The sequence below is a fragment of the Anguilla anguilla genome, chromosome 1 (genome assembly GCF_013347855.1).
Source record: "Anguilla anguilla isolate fAngAng1 chromosome 1, fAngAng1.pri, whole genome shotgun sequence".
Lineage (NCBI taxonomy): Eukaryota > Metazoa > Chordata > Actinopteri > Anguilliformes > Anguillidae > Anguilla > Anguilla anguilla.
The window spans coordinates 68,021,891-68,047,886 of record NC_049201.1 but is presented as its reverse complement, the minus strand read 5'-3'; the positions used below and the strand labels follow the sequence as shown (position 1 = coordinate 68,047,886).

Below are 25,996 nucleotides of genomic sequence, written 5' to 3'. Positions count from 1 at the left end.
CCCAAATTGCGTTCTGGGCAGATGTCCAGAATGCCCCCCCAGCCCCTCCCGTTTTGCCCTCCTCCCATCAAGTCAACTCGGTTCACCAAAGTAGCAAAAGATGTCTGCGACGGGCACGGGAGCGGGCGGTTGCGGAGCCGGATCGGGTGCCGGCTCCGGTGCCTCGAATCCCAGAAAGTTCAGCGAGAAGATAGCCTTGCACACTCAACGACAAGCTGAAGAGACAGCCGCCTTTCGAGCGGTTATGATGGATATCACATCGACCCGGGTAAGTCGGGGTGGGGAGAAACCCAAAGAGGACAGGCCTCTCGGGGGATATGACTGGCAACGGGACTCGCTAGCTTGGTTACCGATACCAGGCAACAACTTCATGACTTTAGGTACTTGGCTAATGTGCAGAGACGGTCTGCATTTGTGACTTGGCCGACGCTAGCTGACTAGATAGTTGGCTACCTAGCTACACCGCAACAGAAACTACTCAGTGGACAAATTGGCCATCATCTGTCATTTGACAAGTTTGGCGATCTAACGTCACCTAGCTAGTTAGTTCTCTCTCGGGTAAAGGTACTTGGTTGCCAGTTTGCTAACTAGTTAACGTCTAGTTAATGAATGTTAAATTGAATTTTGATTACGTGGCTATCTAGATTACATCATACGACACAACAAGCTGATTAGCTGAAGAAAGCCTTGCAGCCGGCATTAGCTTGCGAACTACCTGAAGTTCATCACTTAGCTAGCTAGCTAGCAAGCTTGTTGAATAAATGGTGTAACTGCGTTGCATGGGCTAACTGTACAGTTTAACTGATTATCGTATATTTTAGCTAACTGTTATGTTAGTGACGCTCGTCTTAGTACTTGACAACGTGTGTTGGCTAAGCAGATGCATTTGACGTTTTTTCATTTGTTGGCTAGTCTACCGTTAGCCAGAATTACAGCTAATGTTGGCGAGGTTTTGACAGTGTAATGTATCTAGTCTAACGTTACTGCGTGCCGTGACAAGAGTACATTTTGCAGCCCACACAGATGAGTGAGTAGCTAAACTAGAACAGCTAGTTTATCGTCTTCTTCGAAATGTAATTGTTGAACGCCTGGTGATCTTGCTGGCACGTCAAAACTAACGTGACTACCTAACTACGAGTTAATGCTTAGTCTTTAGCAATGTTTACTTTTGGTCTTGCTTACTAGCATGTTAGCTATTAGTTTTCTTGTCAGTTCCTTGCCAGAATGGCACTGTAGCCTTCTAACTAACTCAACAGGATTATTTTCTAGTTCAGTTATTTTCGATTAGTATTAACTTATGGATTCAGGTTGCTGGCTAAAATAACGCAACGATTGCTTGCATAAAGTAACGTTGACCGGTTTAAAAGTGCATTCGACTGAAATAATTATTTAAAAAACTGACGATTTTCTCCTAAAAAATGACAAGACAGCATTGGGTTGGTTAATAATTTCCCGGAACATAAGATTTAGCCAAATTGTCCGATGTCTGAATGATGATAATACACACAAGTACCACTCAGGCACTCATGGATAGGCTTCCCCAGAGGATGTGAAGGACAATGATACAATTTGTGAGCCCATTCTAATATTCAATCATTTTGTTACAGAGACTAAGCTTTAGCATACACTAAATTGACTTACCAGTAAGCACCTGGAAAATGCCACCTGCTCTGCTTTTCTGACCTTTCCAAACTATTAAGAGAAATGCATGAAACAATGGTGCCTGTGATTTAGTCGGTTTACCTATTTATTTTGAAGTGTAGCCTGATTTGGCATAATGTATGCATGATCCATTCATAAGGAAGGTTTGAAAGGGAAATTATGTTTTTGGGACAACAGTAGCCTGAACTTTGCATAAGGCACATATTTTGGTAGTTGTAGACCCTGCTTTCTTATACCCTCACCTTTTCTCTTTTATAAAAAAAAATCCCCAGGTTGACCAACTTGTATACCTTTTAGCATGTGAGGTGTTGGAAAACAGACACTCAATCAAGCTAAGAGCATGTGGCATGGGATGGGGGTGGCCGTGGTTATCGGTAAATGATAGTCAGGCTGCTTCCTGATCTGCTGACAAGGCAGTGGGCCGTTACATGCTGAGACATAATTCCATCACACACAAGGTTGTATTGGGAGGTTTTTAGTGGATACATGCCTCCTGTGCAGTTACTCTTCCGGATGTTGATTTGGTGGGGCTGGCTTTTCACGGTGGAATGGTTGACAAGAAAATATCAACTACTGTGTGCATTATGCATTCAAATGGGCCAGTTGTGCTGTATAGTAGATGATAGTGGTCGATGCTTATCATCTCCTGGGTTTGAAACCAGGGTGGCTCGCTGCAGTTTATTTGACCCTAACTTAAGGTTGCAGCAGTAAAGACAGCATTGTAGTAGGTTAAGTGGATGTTTGAAATCTGGCTAACAGAAAACCTGCTATGTAAAAAGTTGTGTAAGTGGCTCTGGATAAGAGTGTCTGCTAAATGCCTGTAATGTAATGCATTGGTTTGGCCAGCTGTGATAATTTTTTGCATGCAGATATGAAAACAGAAGCAAAATTAGCTGTCTTAAACTGAATGAAGCATTTTCATGTTGGTGGAACTACAAGTGTAATATTAACCTAACAAACAGCAGTTTGTATTGTAACAAGAAGGTACAATACAATACTGCCTCACACAGCTGTGCCCATGATGGAATCCAAATAGAAATCCATGGAAAGAAAGACGGAAAGGGTATATAAAGAAGGTCTCTGAGTGAAGTCTATGCTAGTTTCAGTGTCACATCATTCTGTTGTGGTTTACTGATGTAAAATTTGTCACATTGGCAGCAGTACAAAAGGCTGTATTGTCACTCTCATTCCAGAAAATAATTCATGCAAGTCTCTCAAACTATGGAATGCTTAGTAAAATGGGTCTGGGATGTTTATTACAATGATTTGTTTGTGATGTGGCTTGAGGCGGCAAATTAAGGCCACGCAAGAAAACTGGGGTAACAATGGCACCCATTTCAAGTATTGAAAGAGTGACATCCGCCACAGGGGAGGATGAAAAGGCAGTTGTTTTTGATTGGAGAAATGGCCCATACATCCAGCCTTTTGGTCGACACGAATCCCTTTCACATAGCGGCTGAGGCCGCCCTTTTGCTGGAGTCGATCCGCTGTTGCCATAGCCTTTGGTGCACTTTGTAAAGGGTCTGCCCGCAGCAGCCCAGATGGCGCGTCTGTTGCCTATTTTCATATTCTCTCCGAGCTGGTTTAAAGCTGCCTACAAGCTGGTGATTGTAGAGTGTACAGGTAGAGTTTCTGAGTCCCTGCTCAAATACAGTTTCCCATACATCTTTAGCTACCAGTACACTTGCTGAGCTGTATTTATGCAGTGAAACTGCTGCTTCCTACACCTTCTCTCCGCTTTATTCAGCCTCCCATTTTAAAACTCACTCTCTCTGAAGGAATCTCTGTTTTCTGTGATACTGTTCCCATTATTCCCCAAATTGGAATGGCCAGTAACAGATGTAAGACAAGCCAACGGCATCGTTTTCACATCCTACGTCACTTTGGTAAAAACACAGATAGTGCATGAGTGCTCCAGAATGTGTGCAGCCAACAGGTGATCGTCTCCCCTGCAGTTCACTTTCAAGGATGGTACATGTTGCAGGTCTGATGCAGGCAGACCACAGGCGTCCAGTCGACCAGAGGTGCTGCTATTTTGTAAAAAGGTGGGGATTACCCTGCTGACAGTAGCCCTACCTCCATGGGTGATTCTAAGCGCACGTTGTCCACAGGGCTCCCAACCAGAGTCTTTTCCACGTTATCTGACCTACCATTGCTTAATGAGTGCTCGTTTTTAACTTGCATATTATAAATGTTACTTAATCCAACTATGATCGTTTGTGTTATTCAGCAGTTCATGGAAGAACTCACCGGAGTATCTAGATGGTCGACAGTTGATTGGGTGATGAAAATACCTGTTTAAGAGTAAGAGAAAGGGGAAACAAAAGACAAGAAAACTGCATAATTTACCACACGTATAGGCCTGCATGCACTTATACCCATCGAATCTGTCACTACAGCTGCTGTCCAATCTCTACAGAATAAGATAAGGAAAAACAGCGAGTCCTTCCTGTAATGGTAGTACTAGAAAGGTGCAGGATGCTGGCAGCCAAAAAATCTGTTGCTCTCTGTCCTCAATATAATCTAGCAGTGGGAACCACAATTTTACTAATATTGACTGTCTGTTACGCAAGTCGGTAAGTTCCTCTAATGATATAAATACAGCTAATTTATTAATCTTCAGCCCTTTATTCAGTAGTCAGTTTTCCTGTTAAGCTTATGGTTATGAGTTTTGAGTTTTTCAAGTTAAACATTAAATTTTATGTGGACATAAAAGCAGGTTGTTTTGCAATATAGATTTGTTAATATCGTGAATAGATTGCTTTATTGTTACATATTAAGCCATCACTGATGTCTGTATTCTGCTTGCTTTCCCAAATGGTTTTAAGTGGTTGAGATTTTTCTCAAATTGATGTTTTTCTGGAAAGTGAACAGATTTTTCTACTAGTTGGAATATGAATAGGAAGTTATTTTTAGCAATGAGTAAAGTAATCTAGGAAAATCAAAAATATTTGTTGTACGTATGTTAAATTCAGTCACAATTTCAGTAGAATTATTTGTGTTTTTTGCGTCACTATGAGATGAGTCTGAATATAATTTCATTACAAAAGCGTTCAGTTTTTGGAAGTCTGTATTAGATATGGCCTTTTGCTTTTAGGGTTAGCGTTTTACATCTGGGTTAAAAGATAACGCAAAGCATACATACTTTTTTTTTTCCCCCAAAATGACCATTATTTTTCCAATCCTGCTATGCTTATAAGCCATCATAAACTATAAATGTTTTTGATATATCTTCAGGTTTACAAAATAGTTAATGGAAAAAACACAGTTAAAGGTGACAGGTTTAAAAAAAAAAAAAAAAAAAAAAAAAAAACTGAACTTCACACAGGATCCCATTGAGATTCTTAGCCTTCCATAGTCCATGTTGGTAAATTTTGAAGTAGAATAGTGTTGGAGGATTGGCAGAGAAAGACCTCCTAGTCCATTGGGTTTTTAGTTTAATGCTTATTTTTTTAGTTCCTGATGAACCAACAAATGTGCCTATAGCATAATTTAAAGAAGTTGTGCTGCTGAATGTTTACTGAAGCTTAGGTAATGTGCCTACTACATGTACAGCAATGGTGCCCCTTGAGAGATTTGAACTCAAAACCTTCTGGTTCCCAAGCTTTCTAACCAATATGACATGCTGGTGTTTGACATTGTCTTCCCTGGGGCTGGGCCGTGCTGTTCAGGTGGGGCCACTTCTGTATACTGCAGCAGAATAGCATTATTCCACTCTGGGTTCAAACCATACATCTCTGTGCTCTGCGATAATACATTGGGTCTTGCAGGTTAATGCAGCCTCACAAACTAATTTTAGTCCCTGTTCTCAGAGGGCAAATTCATTTCCCTGTGAACCAGAATGATGCAGAACTGTGTATGTCCTTTCACCTGACTTATGTGATTTATGTAGCCTACTTATATCATTTGGCCTGTTTACTTTCAGCTGTTTGTGGTTTCTCATGCTATTAATGTTTGTGGTTGTTTCATTAATTTCTCAACAGCAGGACTGTTACTTTGGTTTGCTGTAATAATGATGTAACAATGAAAAAGGAGAACTGGTGAATGCTCAGAAAGTGCAAAGTCTTAGCTTTTTCCTGTCTTTCATAACTTATGTCCGGCTTCACCTTATCAAAGAAACTCCTCCCCTTCTAAAAACATCCTGTGCAGTCCATTATATTTTGAGGGATTGGTGAGGGCAGGGCCTTGTGTTGATACAGCTACCTGGAGGAGCCTGCTAAAAGGCACTAATTTCTAGGAGTAACAATAGCACTGCGTACTGCTCGTGGAATTTTTTGGAATGGGCTTGTTGGTTGGACACTCCTGTGAAGTTTCTGTGAATTTTAAATGTATTCACAGATATTGTGTTTCTGGGCCCTGGTTTTAAGCTTTTCTTCTGTTCTATCCCATCCCCCTGTACTGAATTTTACATGGACATTTTTTGAGCTGTATAGCAGTAACACCTGAAGCTGAATGCTTCTGTCAAATACCAGTACTTAAATCTGTTCAAATGTACTTTAATCTCACATGTTTGTTAGTTTGTGCATCTCAGTTTCAATGTACATTAAATCAATCAAGTATTTCTAATTAGTATGCTACTTGAAGAATTCTTAACATTTAATGTGGGATTTGGTTGATGTTTGAAGGGGTCATTGCACAAAAAATCAATGTATAATTATGTTAATGAACCTATGTTTTTGCAGTTATCACTTATTAGCTTATGTAAATCAATCAATTTTATTTGTATCGATGGAAAACTGTCACTTTACGGAGTAGAAGAACAAGGGCAAGAAACACAGCAAAAGAAAGAGCAAAAAGAGCAAAAACCAGGCCTGAACCCCCAAATAGCAAGCACATGAGGTAAAATAAATAAATAAATAAATAAATAAATAAAAAAACCTCCCTGTGGGGAGAAAAACCCTCAAACGGTGGCGAAAAAGAATTCCCTGATGGGAAGAAATCTCAGGAGGAACTCGGCATGAGCCCCTCCTCCGCAGGCTGGCCTGGTGTAAAGTAGTGGTAGAATGGAATGTAACAGAAATAATAAGGGATCTATGACAACAAGTAAAATGGGTTGAGAAGGTTACAGTTGAGGTAACTGGGATAGGAGAATTGTATAGTTCAGTCTAGTGCAGTTTAGAGGGTCCACGGAAAATTAACTCTGGTCAACACACAGAGTAAATGTAGTCTGTGCCAAAAAAATAAAAGCTTGGATAGAAGCTTCATCTGGCTACAGTTCAATCCTTGGCTACCAGTGTATAACCTATGATGCTAAGGCAGTCATTTCTGAGAGCCCTCCTACTGGAGCCTCGACTTGATTTTAGTTTATGTTCTAACCCTGCAGGGCTAACTCAGACCATACATTCATGAACTAAGCTAAACTACCAAGTGTCAGCTCCTTTAAGACCAGCCTGACACTTGACGCTAAGCTACCTTGTGTGTAAGCACCGTTAAGGCCGAAATTGACACTTGATGCTAAGCTACCTTGTGTGTAAGCTTCATTAATGCCAGCTTGACACGTCAGATATGTATAAACAGATGATGATACTTGACAATTTAACAGGATATAGGACTACAGGAGTGGCTAACTATAGGATTGACTAAAGAGTTAGGTTTTATATCCTGCACTTAAAGACGGAAAGTGTGTCATAAGCCTGCACATGTATTGGGAGATTGTTTCATAAGACAGGAGTTCTGTAAGAGAAGGCTTTACCTGTCATTGTCATTTTAGATATGCATGGAGGAATTCATGTATATCATTCATCATGAACTTTTCACTTCGAGTCCATCCTGCTGTGTGCTCCCTACATCTTTTCCTAGAAGTTGGGATGTCAGCTGGTTTCAAGGTCCACAGCTGTGCTGCACTGTACGGCACTGGAGCTGTGTGTCCGGTTTTTTTCCTCATTTAAAGAAGGGACTGAACGTGAGGATTTCACCCAGTCCCTGTGCGAGCAAGGTTGCCAAGAACGATTGACTCTGGGTCAAGGAAATGGTAGTGTCCTTAGGAAAGAGGCGCGACACAGGAGCACTGTAGGCGGCTTTACTGTGCTTTGTTTTAATCTGTTGCCTTTCATAAGCAATGACGTGTTGAGAGCAACACGACAGAGATGTCTGTTAAACCTGTAATGACTGGTTTTTCCCCATATTTTCAGTTACAGGCCCAGAAAGTGCGCTTGGCTAGAAGCCAGGGCCCATATTATGGAGGCTCGTTGCCTAACGTCAACCAGATTGGGAGAAACGCTTCTGATCTCCAGGTATGTCCCTGAGACCTGCCGCTGTTGTCAGTGTCTCTACTGTGCTCAAGTGAATACTTCACCTCCAACGGCAAGTGTGGATGTGTTCTCACACCACATTATATTTGATGAGATTTAGGATATGCAGCCTCTAATCGTTCAAAGATCATGTGCAGTCACCTTTTAAATCACTTTTTATTCTTACGTGTAGTATTCAGTAAGACACCAAGTAGAGACATATTTCCTTTTTCCAAATAAATCAACAGGAAAATAATTGTTTCAGTGTTTATGTAGCTTTTTCTCACTTCTGATTATCGCAGAAGTTTTTTCACATTGCATATTATGTCTCATAAGAATCACATCCTGAACCCTGACCTCCTAAATCGTGAAGTTATTGTTGGTCTTCTGTCTTTCTCTTTCCATTTGACTCTATCTCCCTTTCACTTTCTCCCTCCCTTTCACTCTTGCTCTCCCTTTCACTCTTTCACTCTTCCTTCCGCCCTGCTGCTCACCCCTTCGTAGGGAGCGCTTCACTCCAACCTGGACTCGAGTCGATCCACGCGGCACCATGGGCTCGTGGAGAGAGTGCAGAGGGACAGGAGGTTCATGTCCCCAGTACGCCCCTACAGGAGACAAGTATCCTTCCTGGTGCTGCGCTGAGCGCGCTCACCAGCTGGCCCTGCTGGTGCATGGGATGGAAGTGGATTGGCTCGTGAGGCAGGCTGTCACACCCTTCCATCTGCCAGCTCCAGACTCAGGGCATTGAAAAACACAGCCATGCAGTTCAGAACTGAGGAATGACTGACAAAGTGACCTAAGCTACAAAGCCACAAAGCTTTTAATTAATTGTTGAAATAATTATGCATTTAAATCATTTAAAAGATCAGAACATGTGTTTTAAATATTGTGGGCAAGTTTTTAGTTTACACCACACTTGCATTTAATGAGAAGTGCACTGCCAAAGTCATTGTCATAGTGAACGGTTAGGGGGGGTAGGTGTATTTCACTTTTATAGTCGACATTGGTGTCTGTGGCCCTTGCTGATGATCCATAATATCAACATTTGTACCTTAAACATGGTCTGCAGATGGAGAGCTCTCCATATAACTCAGCGTACCTGTCTCCGCCCCCCGACCCCAGCTGGAGAAGGTAACGTTCAGGTGCCCTCCCGGCAGAGACACTGCTGCTCTTCGGGGCGCCTATTTTTGTCTTATATTTGCTTTTCCATTTTAACCCTGGTCACTGGTGCATATAAGCCCTGTCTTGGGTAAATTTCACACTAACTGGACTAACACAGGGGAAGTTTTCCCAGGCAATAGTCTTTTCTGATCTGGTATCCACCTCTTGACCTCGCTTGCTTATTAAACTTCTGGCACCTTTTTTTATTATTATTTTATTTTTTTTAATGGTTTTTGCACATGCTTGAGTTCTTTCACTCATAGGGCAAGAGTCCTTTTTTTCCAATCCACTCTCAGTTTTTGCTCTTCTGCCAAAATCTTCCTGCTCCTTAAACTAAGAAGAATGGTGGCAGTCTCAGAGGTGGGGAAACTGACGTGTGTGGGCCGTGTGAGAAAGGGCTGCATTTGGCACATCTATGTCTGTCACCCCGTTGCAGATTCCTGCTTGAGACCTTCCCTTTCATTTGCTCGATTTTGTTTTTCACTTAATCTTTCTACACCAGTTGGGGAAGTCCTAAACAGAACATGCCTTTGGATTAAAAGAAAAATGTTCATGATATACCAATGATAAAAATATCTCCACTGCACAGTTCTGCTTTACTACATTAGATGCAGCCTAATGTGTTTTTGGAGATGGGTGATACCAATCCAATTCATTGAAGGAATCCCTGCTGAACTGTTTTCCGGTGTCAGCAAAGTCTGTCCATTTTCTGAAGTCAGCGCTGGGCTAACACTCGATAAACAACACTGTAAATTCCACTTGCATCGATCAATAGCTGTCTAACTGATGCTTCGGAGTCTGGATGGAATTGGATTCCACAATGTTGTGTAATTGAGAGGCCTCACAGGAAAGAGAAGATTGCTGCAGTATTCCTAATCTGAGGAATTGCAGCCGCGGCAAGGTTTGATTTCCATTTTGATGTCAGCCTCCCTCTCTCTGACCCTCCTTCTTCTCTGCAAACTGTCTGCTATCAGTCATTTATGGCTGCCGCCATTTTTGTTTTTATTTGGAGATTAATGGGAAATTTTTCTGTCGATCATGAAGGAACTGGTCCAACAACTTCCCCATGGACAAAAACCAGTCGTTCCGACTTCCCACTACTGCACTCAACAGGTGAATCCAGACCTCCCTCATTCCCCCCCGGTTAAGTTACCATCAGCACCTTTTGTAGTGTGGCAGTGACAGATCTGCACTTGACTTCAAGGGCTCCGTTCTGTACAAGATTAAGGAGTCCCTTTGTCGTCATACCATTGATCTTTCAGATGGTCATGATCAATATGTCTCCAGTGATTGGCACTGCTCTGAATATATTGCCATGTGTGTCAGAGATGTAGATGTTTCATGTGGGATTTGACTGCCTAGTGATGCATGACGTGCCATTTCTTTGGATCACTCATTGGAGGTGGACTGAGGAGTGTGCAGTCGCTGGCTTGGTGTGTAAGCTCACTCTTCCTGGTCCAGGGAAGCTATTCAGTATAATGTCTATTTACTGTTATTGTCTGAAAAGCTACTGTACATCTCGGTAGGGTTTTAACTGGGTTTGAAGGCATGAAGGCAACTCTCTCCAGATCAGCTTGGAACGTTCCATCTGTGAGAGATGGCCTCGCACCCGTATTTTGCGCCATGCTGTTTGGCCACTTCCAATATCAGTGGCCAAGTCTACACGTGTGTTCTGCCTTCCAGTTATTGTGTCCTCATTCCTTCTCCATTTTCCTCTTCACCTCCACAGAACAAACTCAGATTCCGCCCTGCACACCAGCGTCATGAACCCAAACACCACTGAAAGGTTCGGCTCGGGCCACACACTGACCCCTCAGAGCAGGCTCAGCGGTGAGTACCGCTCACCCACACACCCCTGTGATGGCCTTAAAAATCATGGGTGCAATTAACATGAGATCCAAGAGCAGCCTTAGGAATAGAATTTCATTGTAAATCTATTCTGGTTTTTGTATTAATTAAAGTCGCCCATGGTGGAGAATCGTGTGGCCTTTGAACTGCAACATTTGTAGTCATTAGACAGATGGGCTATGAGCCCATAAACATGTATTCGATTCACCTACCTGAACCAATAGTGTCACGATTTCTATGCCATTTTGTTGGAGAACGTTGGGGTCCCTTTTGTTTTCTGTGGTTTAACCGCGTTCATTTTCTGTTTTGTAGGCATGGCTGAGACAGAGGGCAGAAAGAGTGAGTCTACATTTAACTCCTGATTCCATGTCAGTGTCATGCTCGATAGGGGTGTAACGGTTCACGGCTTCATGCTGCACTGCCACTTACAGCATATGTGTTTCTGTCCTGCAACATGGTTCTGATTGCGTCTTTGTCTCTGAGTACGTGAAAATATTTATCTGTGAGTACATTCATATTGTTATGCTTTACCAACTGTGCAACAGACTGCTGCCCTGGTTTTTAGCTTTGAAAGAGGTCAGAAATTCCAGTCTCCTGTATGTTGTCTATATGGCCGAAGGTCCATCTAAATGATAAATTATTTAAATAGCCAACCTGTAGGTACATTTGCTTATCTACTTTTGTTTGTGCTAGTGTTTCAAATAGGATGAAATTCCAGTGTGAAGTTGATTTTTTGTTAATCCAGAATGGATTGCTGGCAAGATATTCCCTATTAATTGCAAGCTTATCCATTGTTATTGTTGAAAATACAATTTATAAGCTCAAAAGCCGTTAGTATCACATTCACAGCAACCGTTCCTCATCAGTACAGAGACTTTACTCATATTAGTTCCACAGTAGGTGACCTTAAGTATTCTGATGGAAATGTTTGTGCAGCCAAATGTTTGAAATTTATTTTTAAACATTTCCTTGCAGCATTCTGCAATAGAAATCCTTTATTCTGTGTGTAGACAGTGTACTGTGGATCTAAATAAGATGCATTCATAGTACTACTTTTTTTTTTTTTTTTTTTTTAAACGGTGTTTTTATTGCAACAAGACCAGACATATGAACCCTAAAGCATGACTCACAAACTGAGAATTGAACCGTGGAGTTCAGGAACCCTGAAGTCTGGTTATGAGTGTAATGGCCAGTAAAACGCACAGAATAGTTGCTGTTTTCGGTAAATGTAGGTTGACCAGGTTTTGACCTAGGTGTGGATCTCCTGAGCAGTTTGCTGTACCAGGATTCTCTCCTTCTGTCTTCCTCTAGTGTTCCCATACCCAGTGCCCCCAATTGAGGAGAACATTTTAGATGAGGGGAAGCTACCGAAGCCCTGGGACTCCAAGAAGGTACCCTTTAGCATGTCATGCTATGTTGGGCCATATGTACTACTGTCTAATTACAATCCTTGTAATCACAATCAAGTCATTAACACACTGCTTGCACATTCTTAGTGTTTTTGAGCTCTGTAAAGAATGGACCCTTGGTTCTCTCTTGTTTTCAGTTACCAATCCTTTCCTCGCGACCAAAATCCTGTGAAGTCCCTGGTATCAAGTAAGTTGATGTCTGTGTGTTCCATCCTTACATTTCACAGTAAACAGTTCCATAACTGGCTACAGGTTGTTTGTTCTATACAGAATCATAATTCCAAAGATTTGCTTAGGGGATGTTGTCATGGCCTCATCTGTTGGGTCGTATTTGGATTTTGCATGCATGTAAGGCAAATTTCGAGCAAGGTGTTTTGCCTGAAACTGTGTGGTGGATTTTTATAAGCATGCTGACATAGGAGCCACACACAGTTCTCATTAATTCAATTCTGAAGCATTTGGTTATTAATGAACGCTCTCCCAGTCATCTATGACCTTAGTTTCTCTTTCAGATTCATATTTTGCCTTGCCTTAATGGCATGACCAAACATGCCAGTTTGCCAGAGGGTTGCCATAATGCTATCACCTCCCCTCCTACAACCTTCTGTTTTTTACCACGTCCATGGTTATCAATTTCTATCTCACGTCCAGTATGAATATGAGTTTAAATTTGCTGTCTGCAGGGCATTTCTTCCTTCTGTCTTCCTCTCTTTACTTTCCATCTCTCGCCTGGTCTCCAAGCTGCTGCAGTATGAGTCACCTCACATTACAGCACAGAAGGCACCTCAAATGTTCTGCCTTTACAGGATATTGTCTCACACATCCATTCTCTCTTTCTCTCTCTCTCTCCCCCTCACTATCCTTATCCCGAAACCTCCCCCCTCCCTCCCCTCTGCCTGTTTGTCATCCCGTTTTTTCCTTTCCTTTTCCTTCAGTGTCTTCCCCTCCCCGGACCAGCAGTCCAGCAGCCCTCATATCCCCCTGGCCCTGAACACGGGGGGCTCCCTCCCAGACCTGTCCAGCCTGCACTTCCCCTCCCCGCTGCCCACGCCTCTGGACCCGGAGGAGCCGGGCTTCCCCTCCATCAGTGGGGGCTGCAGCACCGGCAACCTGACCAGCACCCTTACCCAGCTGGGCATCACCGCCGGCAACGCCTTCCCCTCAGCAGGTACCGTCAGACATGGAAGCATGCGATGACAGCTTCGCCTTCTGGGAAGCTTGTTTATGCTGGAAGCAAGGCCAAATGCAACACAGGTGGTGGAAATGGTCAGGTTCACCACTCATACTGTATTTGTTTGGTGTGAGAAGCACACGTGAATGTGTGGTGTGTGTTCATTTTGGAAATAATGTCTCAATTAAATTGTCATATTTAATTTCACCTGAAGATGGGGGGAAAAAATTCTGTCTTCTATTTTTATGTTATTTTTCAAATTTAAAGACTAATTAATTGCAGATTGAACACTGTAAAGTATGGTCACACTGATAGAATGATCTCGTTTGAGAGATTTTGGCCGAATAACGGAGTGTAGCACAGTGGGTAAGGAACTAGACTTGTAACCGAAAGGTCGCAGGTTCGATTCCCAGGTAAGGACACTGCCGTTGTACCCTTGAGCAGGGTACTTAACCTGCATTGCTTCAGTATATGTCCAGCTGTATAAATGGATACAATGTAAAATGCTATGTAAAAAAAAAGTTGTGTAAGTCGCTCTGGATAAGAGCGTCTGCTAAATGCCTGTAATGTAATGTAATGTAATGAATACAGGGATAGTAGTATAAAGAATAGGGGAACACATTCTGTGGCCTTATTTACACTAAACCTTCAATCTAATTTTCTGTCATGTTCTGCATTTTAGGTAGTGAAGTAGTGCACTGAAGAAGTGCAAACACAGCCCGCCGTCTTATCTGTGCTGCTTGCTTTACCGAATAGTGCATTGATGCTATCAATACTGGAGTGTTCCACTTTGCATTGAGCAGAAGCATCACTGCACCACTGCAAGATGTATGGGCACCGTTACTCTAATACGCATATTGCTATAATGTCTTTAGAAAATAATGCCTTATGTCAGTGTCTTTTTAAATTTTCACTGGTTGCACAAACCAAAACTTAGCCTGGGTGGAATTTATTTTTTTAAATTAAGCAGGCAGCAATTAGTATCTAGCAGCACTTGTTTTTTAGCTATCAGCAATATCATCAGAAAACCCCCACTACTGATATGATCACTCTCGTTTCCCCCTGCTCCCGGGATAACATGCAAGGGGAAACCCCGTATTATATTAACCCAAAATTAACCTTTATGCTCTCTTGAGTGACAGGCTGGACATAGACACTTAATAAGCATTCTCAGTTTATTTATGTAAGGTTGTGTGGATTCTGGTGGTATCGCTGTCTTGAAAAAAATCTTTCCAAAAACCCTGCTTTGCAGGGAGGCGTATTGGCATTTTTCATGCCAGATTTACTTTTAAAAGATGTTGCCAAAATTTGTTTCCATCTCTTTTTCCATCTCACCAGCAAATGAGCTGTCTCTTCCGTTTGCTGGTGTTTTTCCAGAGTATTGCTGTGGGCGTGATGTACGGTGGTGGCCAACGGGGTCGGTTCAGGCTGGTTAATCAATGCAGGATCAGCTTGAGGGAGCAGTTCTTTCTCTGGCTTCAGACAGGGATGACTAACAGATGTGAGAGCAGCACGATGAAGTGGTGGCAAGGGGCTGCCTGTTCATTTTTGAAGTCCTTGAGTCAGGTCTTCAAGTGAATGCTCCTGCTATCAGTTAAACTGTCTAAATGGATTGTACATACAACACAAGCAAGGTTAATGGGAAATTTGATGTCTGTTAAGCAGGTCTTATAAAGTATGGTGTGGTGTGGTTTGCTGTGGACCTTCTGAAAAGTTCTTAAACTTGAAATCTTGTGGCCCAGTTCCTGAAAGAAGTTTGTGGTTGCAGTGGAGCATTTTTTTCTTTCTTTATCTTCATCATGTGCCAAGGCACTCTAAACAGGAAGTAGCACATCCACTGAAGGCTGTGTGTAGAGGCTCTTAGTTTGAAACCCAACCCTGTTTCACTGCTCTTGGCTATTCGATGGATGGCTATTCACTTTGGCTGATTTTAGTTACCAATGTGCCGCATTTGCACTTTCACTGCACAATCAGCAAACAAAACAGCAATATCACCCATGTGAAAAGGTAATTACCCCCTTAGTTACTCAATCAAGCAATTAACCAAATTTAATAGATAATTAGATTAAACTGATTGAACACATCCAGGATTGATTTAACACATCCTCGTTCATATTGAACCTTACCATCAGAGTGAAGTAGTCACCATAAAGTTTTTAGAAGCACACTCTGCCACGATCAGAGAAAATTCCACAAGAGCTAGAAAAAAAAGGTGTTGAAATATGTCTGGAAAAGGTTTAAAAGCCATTTATAATGTCTCTCACCATAGTGAGAGCCATTATTTGCAAATGGAGAACACTTGGAACAGTGATGAATCATCCCAGGATTGGCCAGCCTGCCAAAATTTCTCCAAGGGCACAGCAGCAACTCATCCAGGCAGTTCCCAGAAGGAGAGTAGCAAGGCAGAAACCACTGCTAATCAAATGAAACATCAATGCTCGTCTTGCTTTTGCACAATTGGATGATCCCCAAACCTTTTAAAATAATGTTCTTTGGACAGATGAGTCAGGAGTGGAACTTTTTGGATGACGTGAGTCCCATTATGTCTGGCGTAAAGCAAATACAGTATTTCACAGTAAGAACATCATACCAACAGTGAAACATGGTGGTGGTAGTGTGATCGTGTGGGGATGCTGGACGACTTGCCATTATTGTTGGAACCATGAATTCTGCTATGTAGCAGAAAATTTTTAAGAAGAATATCATTTAATCTGTCTGTGAGCTGAAGCTGATGTGTAATTCAGTTATGCTGGAAAACAATGATCCAAAATAGAAAAGCAAGTCCACATCTAAATGGCTCAACAGAAACAAAATGAAAGTTTTTGAGTGGCCTAGTCCTGATTTAAACCGTATAGAGATGCTGTGGCAGGACCTGAAACGAGCAGTTCATGCTCAAAACCCTACCAATTTGTCTGTATTAACAGTTGTGCAAAGAAGAATGGGATAAAATTCTTTCACAGCAATGTAAAAGACTGATATCAAATTATAAGAAGCATTTGATTGCAGTTATTGCTACTGAAGGTAGTGCAACCAGTTATTTTTAAGGGGCAATTACATCTTCACATGGGTGATACGGGTGTTTGATAACTTTTTTTAATTAAATAAATGTGTTTTGTGTTTACTCTGGTCCTCTTTGTCTAATATTACATTTTGTCAAAAGAAAATGTGCATTAATAGAGGAAATCAGGAAGAGGGCAAACATCCTTGCTATGAGGAGAGACTTAGCTAAGCTGTTGCTGCCTTCATGAGATTATGAACTATCAGTGTTCATGGCTTTCCTGGTTTTAATGCCTTTATGTGGTCACCAGCTACAGATTCACCCTCTGTACTTTCCTGGTATTACAGCAAGCTTCCAAATCAAGAAGTGAAAGTTGGCTACGTTGCATAACACACTTTACTTTTTTTATTCAGATATTCAAGTGCACATGTGTATAGCACATATGGTCAGTATTACATAATGAGATTTATTGAGACAGTACTTGCCTTTCATACTGAATTGCACCGATTTATGGAGGTGCCATGAGTATTTTATGATGCTTAAACTGAATACAAACTGGCTTTGTAGGACCAGTTTGTATTCAGTTTAGTTGTTCTTCACATGCATTTGCTGTTTTCATGTGAAGGCAGGCTTGCCAAACAAGTTTTAAACCAAACAGATTTCTGCACTCTAGCAAATGTGTGTGAAAAATCAATAAATTGTGTTTTTTTGGCATTGTCTGCGGAGGTATACAGCTTGTAGAGGTTTTGAGTGCTCTGTCTTTGTTTCAACATCACAGTCTGTCCACTCACTATACTTGAATGATGATGCATCTAGAACGTTATTTGTTTTTCTGGGAAACCAGTTTCTGCCACAGTGACAGAGTGAAATAAAGTTACCAGACAATGTGTTTTTTCTTATTTTTTGTCCCCCTCTGCATAGGTCTGTCAGCATCTCTACAGGGGACTGCATGTCATTCCTTCCTTCAGTCATCGCTTAGCAACCCCAACATCAAATCATCTCTCAGCAGCCACTCCTTCCCTACGTCCCTTAGCTCCACCTCCCTGCACTCCTCCCTCAGCAACCCCTCCCTTCAGTCCTCCCTCAGCTCCTCCCCTTCTTTACAGTCCTCTTTCAGCAACCAATCCCTGCACTCATCGCTCAGTAACTCCTCCCTGAGTAGCCAGTCCCTCCCATCAGCAGCCAGTATTACTAGTTACAGCAGTGGCGTGGGAGGATCAGGCTCCTGCTCCCCCTACTCTCCACTTCAGCCGCAGCTCAGCACGTCGCCACGGAGACGGGCTCAGCTCAGCCCACTCTCACTGCCCTTAAGTGGAGAGTCGCGACGCCACCACCCCAAGCAGTTCTCACCTACCATCTCCCCCACACTCTCCTCCATAACACAGGTAATGTTATCAAGATCCCAAACTGGTACAAATAACTGCACAGAATGGCAATGTCTGTAATAATGAAATTGTTCAATTGCATGTTAAATCTTTCATTTGAAATATAACTCCTATGATTCCCTATCAGTGTCTCTTCACCAGTGTGTTAAACAGTAATTTAATATCATCCCTCTTTGAGATGTCTTGGGGCCATGAAGTATTTTAACTAAGACATTGTATTTTTTTTTGGTATTCTTGAGGGTTTGACCTAAGGTGCAGCCCTAAAGATACGTCTCTTTAGCATCTGGTCTTCACTGGTGATTAGTCCTGTTGAGTTTAGTTTTCATCACAAGACTCACCAGATCCTCCTCTTTTCATCCTCAGGGCGTTCCTCTTGACACCAGCAAATTGCCTATGGACCAGAGGCTACCTCCTTATCTCTACAGCCAACCCCAACAGCCACAGGCTGGTCCTCCAGTGTCCCATCAGTCCATGCAGAAGGGTCCGATGTCCTCTCAAACAGGTCAAACAATGCAGCAGCCGCAGTCTTCTCAGCAGGCTATGTTACACCATTCGAACCAGCAACAGCAACAGCTGCATCATCATCATCAACAGCAGCGCACTCACATGCACCTTCAGAACATGCAAGGCCTGCAGTGTGCGCCAATGCAACACATCCAGAGGTCGACCCAAAACCAGAACCAAAACCAGAACCAAAACCAAACCCAAACCCAGACCAAGGCCGAGGTTTCCATGGACGCACAGGGCCAGAACTCTCAGCACTTGCAGCCGCATCTTCGGGAGCAGAACATGCAGAACCTGGGCACCCAGGAGCAGCAGCTCCAGAGCCTTCCACAGCTCCAGCACATCAGCCACTCTCTGGCTGCGGATCTGGGCCTGTACAGCGTGAGTCACCGGCTGCTATAGCGCATTGCCCAGGGATATAAATAACACCGCTAATGTGGGTATTATCATTTTTGTAGCGGTGGATGTAGCAATTTAAATGAATTGTTGTTATAGAGGAATACAGTTGTGATTTGTGACAAAATTCTGATCTTATCACAGTGTAAACATTTTACAGGAAAATTTAAAAATAAGAAAATTGGTAAAGGCTTGGCCTGAACTTGCAAAAAGCCAAAGATGGGGTTAAAAAGACCCTCTCAGGAAGATCTTGGCTGAGAGGAGGAGGAGGAGCCCATCCTCTGCTGGCCAGCCCACTGTCAGTACTTCTGTGCTAAATTGTAATGGGGAAGTCATGGGAAATCAACTAGGTAAACAATCATACTGTTGCGACAGAATACGGCCAGGTGTGTATTAATAGGCCGGTCAGAAGAGCAAGATGAATCATCCAGGCCTCCAGGATGTGAACTTACGTTGGGGACAAAGGGCAGAAGCCCCAGGAAAGGGAGAGACTGTCCTAATGTATACACAAGCAAGCTCAAAACATTTTAGTCTGTGAATCCAAAGGAATGCCAATAAAATTTAAATTAAGCTGCTGTGCTTAGCATGCTGAATAGAATCGTCTCTTGCAGGATTCCTCGCTGTTGAACTCTCTGCTGGATGACCCGTACCTGAGCCTGCAGCTCACACCCAGGCAGAGCCAGAACCTCTCCCAGCAGGTAGGACATCTGTAGTACAGCATCCAGACCACCGTCTAACAGATAAATGTTTTAGTTTTAGAGCTTCACTAACTTTTAGGGATACAAGTGTTTAAATGAAGAAAAAACTTTGGCGCGCTAAGACGATTGCAAGTCTCTTTCAATGGAGCTCAGCTTTCAGCCGGTCAGAGCACCTGTGTGTATCTGGATGTCAGATGTAAGGACGCTTACTTTATCTCCTTTAAGGATACGCGTATACCCAGTGCTACATTTTAAAAAATATGTAGTCATTTCAGTTCTTGCATTGGAGTGTAACAGTTCACCATTCAATTTTTATGTTTGTACAGTTGAATTTTTACAATGGGCATAATCATTGTGAAATTAATTTGTTATGCATGACATTGTAAAACAAATGTCATAACTTGCTTGCTTTCAAAACCTATATATAAATTCAATCTCTAAATGATTTTGAAATAAAATATAATGTAGCAATGGATATAAATAAATCATTGCTTTATTCTTTCACAGCTGTAAAAATATTTTTATTTCCTGTAAGATCTGAATGGCAATATTATGCCGTGTAATAGCTCAATCTCTGAGTCACAGTTATGCAAGACATGAAAATACCAGTATGGATTTGTCCCAAAATGCAACACTGAACACCTTTCAGTTAGGTAACTTGGTATGAATATGGCATACTATGAATTAGGGTTTGACACCAGACAGCGAGGTTGCACTACCCAAACCCAATGTGTAATCTGGATGAGTCACCTGACAGCCAAAGGAAACTGAATTATCCTTAATGCAAAGCCACGTAGGCTATATTACACACTTTGGCTTTGCATTAAGGATAATTCAGTTTCCTTTGGCTGTCAGGTGACTCATCCAGATTACACATTGGGTTTGGGTAGTGCAACCTCGCTGTCTGGTGTCAAACCCTAATTCATAGTATGCCATATTCATACCAAGTTACCTAACTGAAAGGTGTTCAGTGTTGCATTTTGGGACAAATCCATACTGGTATTTTCATGTCTTGCATAACTGTGACTCATCCGAGTTGGAGTGCACAATAACGAGCTGGATTTTGCACGTCTCTGTTTCTCCCCCCCCCCACTCGCCCCTCACTGCTTCTCCATTTGGTAGTTCAACATGGAGCACCAAGCAGAAGGTCTGTCCTTCACCCACAGCTCGGGCTCCAGGCCCCTCCCCAGTAAGGGACAGGGCGGGTCCTCTGCTGACCAGGGCTCCGTGGACTTCCAGAATTTGGGCGACCAGCAGCTCCTGAACACCCCAAACCAGAACTGTAGAGGCGGGGGACACCACAACGTTCCTAACATTATCTTGACTGGTAAGATGAAAGCTGTCAGCCCAAAGGGTTATTGCAAGCTCTTGCCAAAATAAGCATCTCACTTGCCTTCTATTAGTCCGTGGTTGGAATGTTAATATAGCAAAGGTGATTTTTTAAAATGCATTTAAATTTTCATTTATGCCATTGTTGGCTTGAATATGAATTTCATATACGTACTGTTGTTGGGTATGTTGTAGCTTCTGCTAGAAATGGTTTAGCATAATTAAAATACATGTAATAGCTATCTGCAGCAGATACCCCAAAGTACTTCTGAAATTTTAGAAAAGTACGTAATGTATTTAAAATGCAAGTCCCAACAACATCTGACCACATGCAGAACTAGAAGTTAAAAAAACTCATGAAATTGTACAGGGAAAAAACCTGGAAAACTGATTATAAGAGACTTGAGTGCATAATGAACTCCCCCCCCCCCCCCCAAAAAAGTGGAATGAAATGAAGGAGCAGGGTTTAAAAGCAAAATCATCCCATAGTGGTGAAGAAGTGAATGTGCCAAATTAATTTATAAAAACATTTAAAGTAGTCTTAAGACCTCTACTAAATCCTTTTTGAAAATTAATCAAGTGCTCTTTCAGTGTCCACTGGGATGCAGATTGCTCAGTCTAACAGTAAATTGATTTAGATTTAGGGCCTTAGGTTGAGTGTTTTTTCAACCTTAAACATGGCTTGTGAAAATGTAGATGTACAGTATTTGTTAAAGCAGCTTTTGCGACTTGACTGAACAGAGGTGGTGAGGACATATTCTCTTCTGACGGATGGAAAAATGTAATTAGCTTCCTGAATGCAGCCACGCCCTCACCCCTCTTCTCTCACTGGCTCAGGTGACTCCCCGCCTGGGCTGTCCAAGGAGATCACCAGCGTCCTGTCAGGAGTTCCGGGGTTTGAGGTGGACCCCTTTTCCCTGGACGACCCCCTGCGGATGGACCCCTTGGCACTGGAGGGGCTGGGCATGCTGGCCGAAGGGGACCTCATGCTAGCCGACCCGGCTGTGGAGGACTCCTTCCGCTCTGACCGGCTCAAGTGACGGAGGCGGGAGGCGGGAGGCGTAGGACAGGATCGGGGTTGGTTAGGGGAAAGCCTGGCTCCTCCCCGATTGGCTGTTGCAGGATCCGTGCAGTATGGATGTTTGGTGAATGTTTGAATCTGTCTGTTCGGAACAACAGTCGTTCTCCGAACGGAGTGGCCAGTGAAATGACTGAACAATGCAAAAAGAAATGGGACCTCAGGAGGTTTTTCAGCCGAGAAGTTGGATCCTGTTGAGATTTTTGTATGCCAGCACCGAATTTAATTGTCCTTGTGTCGCTTGAAAAATATTTAGGCCATATGGTATGCGTTTAACTGCATGTTAACAAATGCACTTGAAGCAAGGCAGAAAATGGTAATTATACAGCATGTGATGTTGGCTTTTTATTTATGAGTCTACATGGGGTAAACACACCACTCTGACTGCTATGCGATTAATCTTCTTTCCAACCCTATCAAGTGAGGTCTGTTATCCGAAATGTTCTCTTGCTGCTGGTTCTTGCCATTAATAATTTCGCTAAACGGAGATTCAGAGCATAGCAGTGAGGCTGAAAGACAAGCAGACATTGTCTGTTCCTGGACCAACAACAGGATTGGGATGAGTTCTTTTGAACATGTCTGCTTATAGCACCCCTGCTCTTGCTATACAAAATTAGCTGGTCTTCAATGCATGTTTCTAGGTTTTTCTCTGGGAACCCCATCTCTGACCTGCAACAATATTGATTCGTCAGCCCCTTCTGACAGATCGGCTGAGCTCGTCAATAATGATGAGCTTAGGTGGGCTGAACAGCTTGTTCTTGCCATTATGTATTATGTTCTGTTCTTATTCAGAGAGCCAGTGACAATATGTAAAAGTTGTGAAATGCATACAAATGTAATTATGTATGCTTTGGAATCGATAGCATTGTGGGTGTTGTCTCTTTCTCTCTGTGGAGATGGGACCTCTGGGGGGGGAGGGGGGGTGTTGGGTAATCCCCGCTACTGTGACCTGCTCCAATGCTCCCTTTCATTTATCTGTACATTTTGCACTCGGGTATTCCAGACTGAAGGCCATAAAGAGATAGTGTAACATTTTTTAAGTAACAAAATAGTAATTATTATTCAAATCTATATTTTTTAACAAAGTTGGATATATACACAGTATATATGTAGAGATAGATACAAAGGAAGAAAAGCCTAATAATTTACTGTTGCGTGTAATAACTACACAACCAAGCAACTGCCTTCGAAAACAGAGCTTTCGTCTGTGTTATTTAAAGCAGCCGTTTTGAATGGCTGCGTCTGCTATGTCAGTTCCCTGCTATGTATGTTGTGTGAACACATGTTTTGTGATGGTCCTTTGCTGTTGTGGCACAGCGCCAGCCTAGACATTCTCAGTAGTGTCACGTCCCCATGGCTCAGTGGAATTGCCTAAGAAGAGCTATCAGGGGGATTGTGCTTTCAAACTGCATGACCTCACCGCTGAAGCAGCGAATGCATGTTTTGAAGCCATTCCTTTCTTTCCATGTTTTCTGCCTCTGGAATATATTAAAATGTGCTGGTGGAAAAGCTTGCATTCAATTGGAATGTCAGACAGTGGCATGGAAATGTATTAAATTCCCTGTCATTTAGAAACAGGATGAGAATGGATTTGGCCCTTCATGTTCGGCTGAAGAGCTAAGTTGGCACTCGTGCAGAAACACAATCCATCCATAAGCTATTGTGATCGTACCGTACCATTTCTTTCTCTTCCATCAGTCAGTCAGATGAAAAAAAAACCCTGTTCAGTGCAGCAATTAATGAAAAAGTACCTTTAATTACCTTCATGAAATCCCTGCAACTAGTGACCAGGAACTGTGTGCTGTTTCTGATGATTGTCTATAATGAATGGGCTCTTGGAAAATAATGCCAGTAGCAGTAATGGTCGTGGCATTAGAGTGCCAACTGAGCTCCACTGTGCAGCCCCTCATCCCTTCTCCATTCTCCCAACACTGCCACCACAGTTGTGTTCCGCATAATTTCATGTGAAAACCAGTATTGCCCCCATTACCCCTGTGCATCCCTGTGTCGCTGCCTACTGTGTAGGCAAATATTCTGGCGAATCATGAGTTAATGTTGTTTATGTAATGATTGTGATTTGAAATGTGTGTATGGAGCTTGAGAGAAACGTCTGAGTCATAGATTCAGCCGTCTGAGAGAATACAGATGTGGTAGAAGAGGTCAGGGGGCATGTGATGAAATGCGTAGGCGACAGAGTGTCCTGCAGTTTGTTGCTAAGTGAGAGATTAACGTCAGAATTCTGATTTTAAAAGATGGCAGATCAACGAAAATGGTTTTAAATCGAATGGAAGCCTTGAATCGTCTGCTTTACTATCTGCTTGACATTGTCCTGTTTCTCCCATGTTGTACACTGTGAGTTTTTCTTTCGCTTGTTGTTTCAATCTTAACAGCACTCCCTACCTGGAATATAGTAAATGTACTAAAGCTGGGAGGATTAGCTTAGCATAAAACTGTGGAGCCAATTATTGTTGCACTGTGTTAGTAGCTTGACCTATCCTTCATGAACAAAGTGTTCATAGTGAACTCTCTGCAGGACTAGAGGAATGGGGCATGTAGCAGAAACAGGGTTGGGATCTTGCAGGTTGTGGGGAATGACAGCGGTGTGGAAACCGAGGAAGAGGCACAGGAGAATATGAAGTACTGTGTGAGGTAGGGCTCAGCGCAGGCAGCTGGCCTCATACCTTGACTGTGTTTTGCAGCTGATGTGAAAGCAGACCCTGAGTGCAGAGGTTTCTCAGTACACTTTTATTATGCATTTTCCAGTACCGTATGCTGAAGGGTGAAATTCTGCTCCACAGAATCTAAACTTGTGGCCGTATAGCCTATTGGCCACAGGTGAAAATATAAGCATATTGCTTTACGTGATTCTTGCATGCCGTCAGCTTGTTCATTCTGTGATTGTGCTGAATGCCAAGACCTGTGACTGCTGGTGTCACAGTGCAGGTTTTTCATGGTATTGTCATTTTCAGGAGGCTGCGTATAATACAAAGTGACACACTGCCAAATTTGTGTTTAAAAAGACCTTGAATAACCTGAATGATTAAGTTACTGATTAAAAACAAAAACAACTCTTTAATGGCATTAACAATCACTCTTAAAATAGGCCATTATGTCTTGTGTAAATTTGGTACCATATTAGATTCTGGTGAATTGGAACAAGTGGCTTATAAATTTATGTGAAGACACAAGAGTACCCTGCAGTTTAGGGTTAAGTCCCCAGTAACTCCTTAGTCCTGAAAAGGCCCTAGGGATATGCAATGATTTAACTGTTTCACCCTGTACTACAGTGACATAGAATTTCAGTACCTATTCTCTGCCAATAGATGTAGCTGTCGAGCAGCAAAAAATGTGATTCATGGGATGATAAGACAATGGCCATGTTTTCTTTTTTTTACTGACGTTATTATTAATTGCTGTAATTGTTATTTTGTATTGTTTGCTCATGTATTTTTATAAGTTTCCTTTTTGGTGGATAAGGAAAGTGCTTCTGTGAAAACTATATTTTCATTTGTGTTAATTTTTGAATTTTAATAACCAGGGAAATTATGTCTGTTGTATATAATAATCTTGAAACATAGGTGCTTCTTAAACCTAACAAATGTTTTTTTTATTAAGTAAATGCTATATTCACAATATTTTACAAGAAAAAATAAATTCGATAAAAGGTATATGTATGGTTATTGGAAGTGTTTTGGAATGAATCTCTTGCATCTTTGTCAATTTGATTTTCATTCATACAGCACTTGTTCATGACATGACATTACATTACTATCATTATCCAGAGTGATGAACAGTAGTGGAGAATATCAGTGTTAACAGTTTAGAAAGTGGGGAGACCTGTATTGAGCGCTGAAGGAGTTAAATGAACAGCGGCGCTCAAATTTGCATTATTATTGGACAAGCCAGAATGAGCGATTGATTACGTTTGTTCACATTGTGTACTCCACCCACCTCGGGGCCTCTGTTAAAATGTTTTGGAAACTTCCCAGCAGCAGCACAAATTTGGACCTTTCGATTAAAATGCAAGTTTGACACATGTAATTAATTGACCTAAATAAACATTTCACATTGACAAATGTGACCACGTCCTTAATAGAATTTCCCCTTTTAAAGAAATCGTGCATGTG

At 42.1% G+C, this 25,996-nt stretch overlaps 1 protein-coding gene across 2 annotated transcripts; it reads left to right on the top strand.

Moving 5' to 3' along the window:
• The first annotated feature begins 42 nt into the window (after positions 1 to 42).
• On the top strand, positions 43 to 25,549 carry LOC118208052 (CREB-regulated transcription coactivator 2). Of its 2 annotated transcripts, XM_035382323.1 has the most exons (15): positions 43 to 268; positions 7,794 to 7,895; positions 8,397 to 8,510; positions 8,962 to 9,023; positions 10,098 to 10,166; positions 10,783 to 10,883; positions 11,214 to 11,240; positions 12,213 to 12,292; positions 12,448 to 12,497; positions 13,246 to 13,478; positions 17,401 to 17,864; positions 18,228 to 18,749; positions 19,376 to 19,462; positions 20,585 to 20,789; positions 21,629 to 25,549. In XM_035382323.1, exons 1-15 carry the CDS (start codon positions 101 to 103, stop codon positions 21,829 to 21,831), a joined length of 2,487 nt encoding a protein of 828 aa, XP_035238214.1. In that variant the 5' UTR covers positions 43 to 100; the 3' UTR covers positions 21,832 to 25,549. The 2 variants fall into 2 exon arrangements, with proteins under 2 accessions (XP_035238214.1, XP_035238220.1); XM_035382329.1 differs by lacking the exon at positions 10,098 to 10,166.
• The last annotated feature ends 447 nt before the right edge of the window (positions 25,550 to 25,996 follow it).

Excerpts from the sequence above, each read along its gene's own strand:
- LOC118208052 (XM_035382323.1), top strand. The coding sequence starts at position 101 with ATGTCTGCGACGGGCACGGGAGCGGGCGGTTGCGGAGCCGGATCGGGT. Across the intron at positions 12,498-13,245 it reads TGTGAAGTCCCTGGTATCAA|TGTCTTCCCCTCCCCGGACC; the intron begins GTAAGTTGATGT and ends CTTTTCCTTCAG. Across the intron at positions 18,750-19,375 it reads CGGATCTGGGCCTGTACAGC|GATTCCTCGCTGTTGAACTC; the intron begins GTGAGTCACCGG and ends CGTCTCTTGCAG.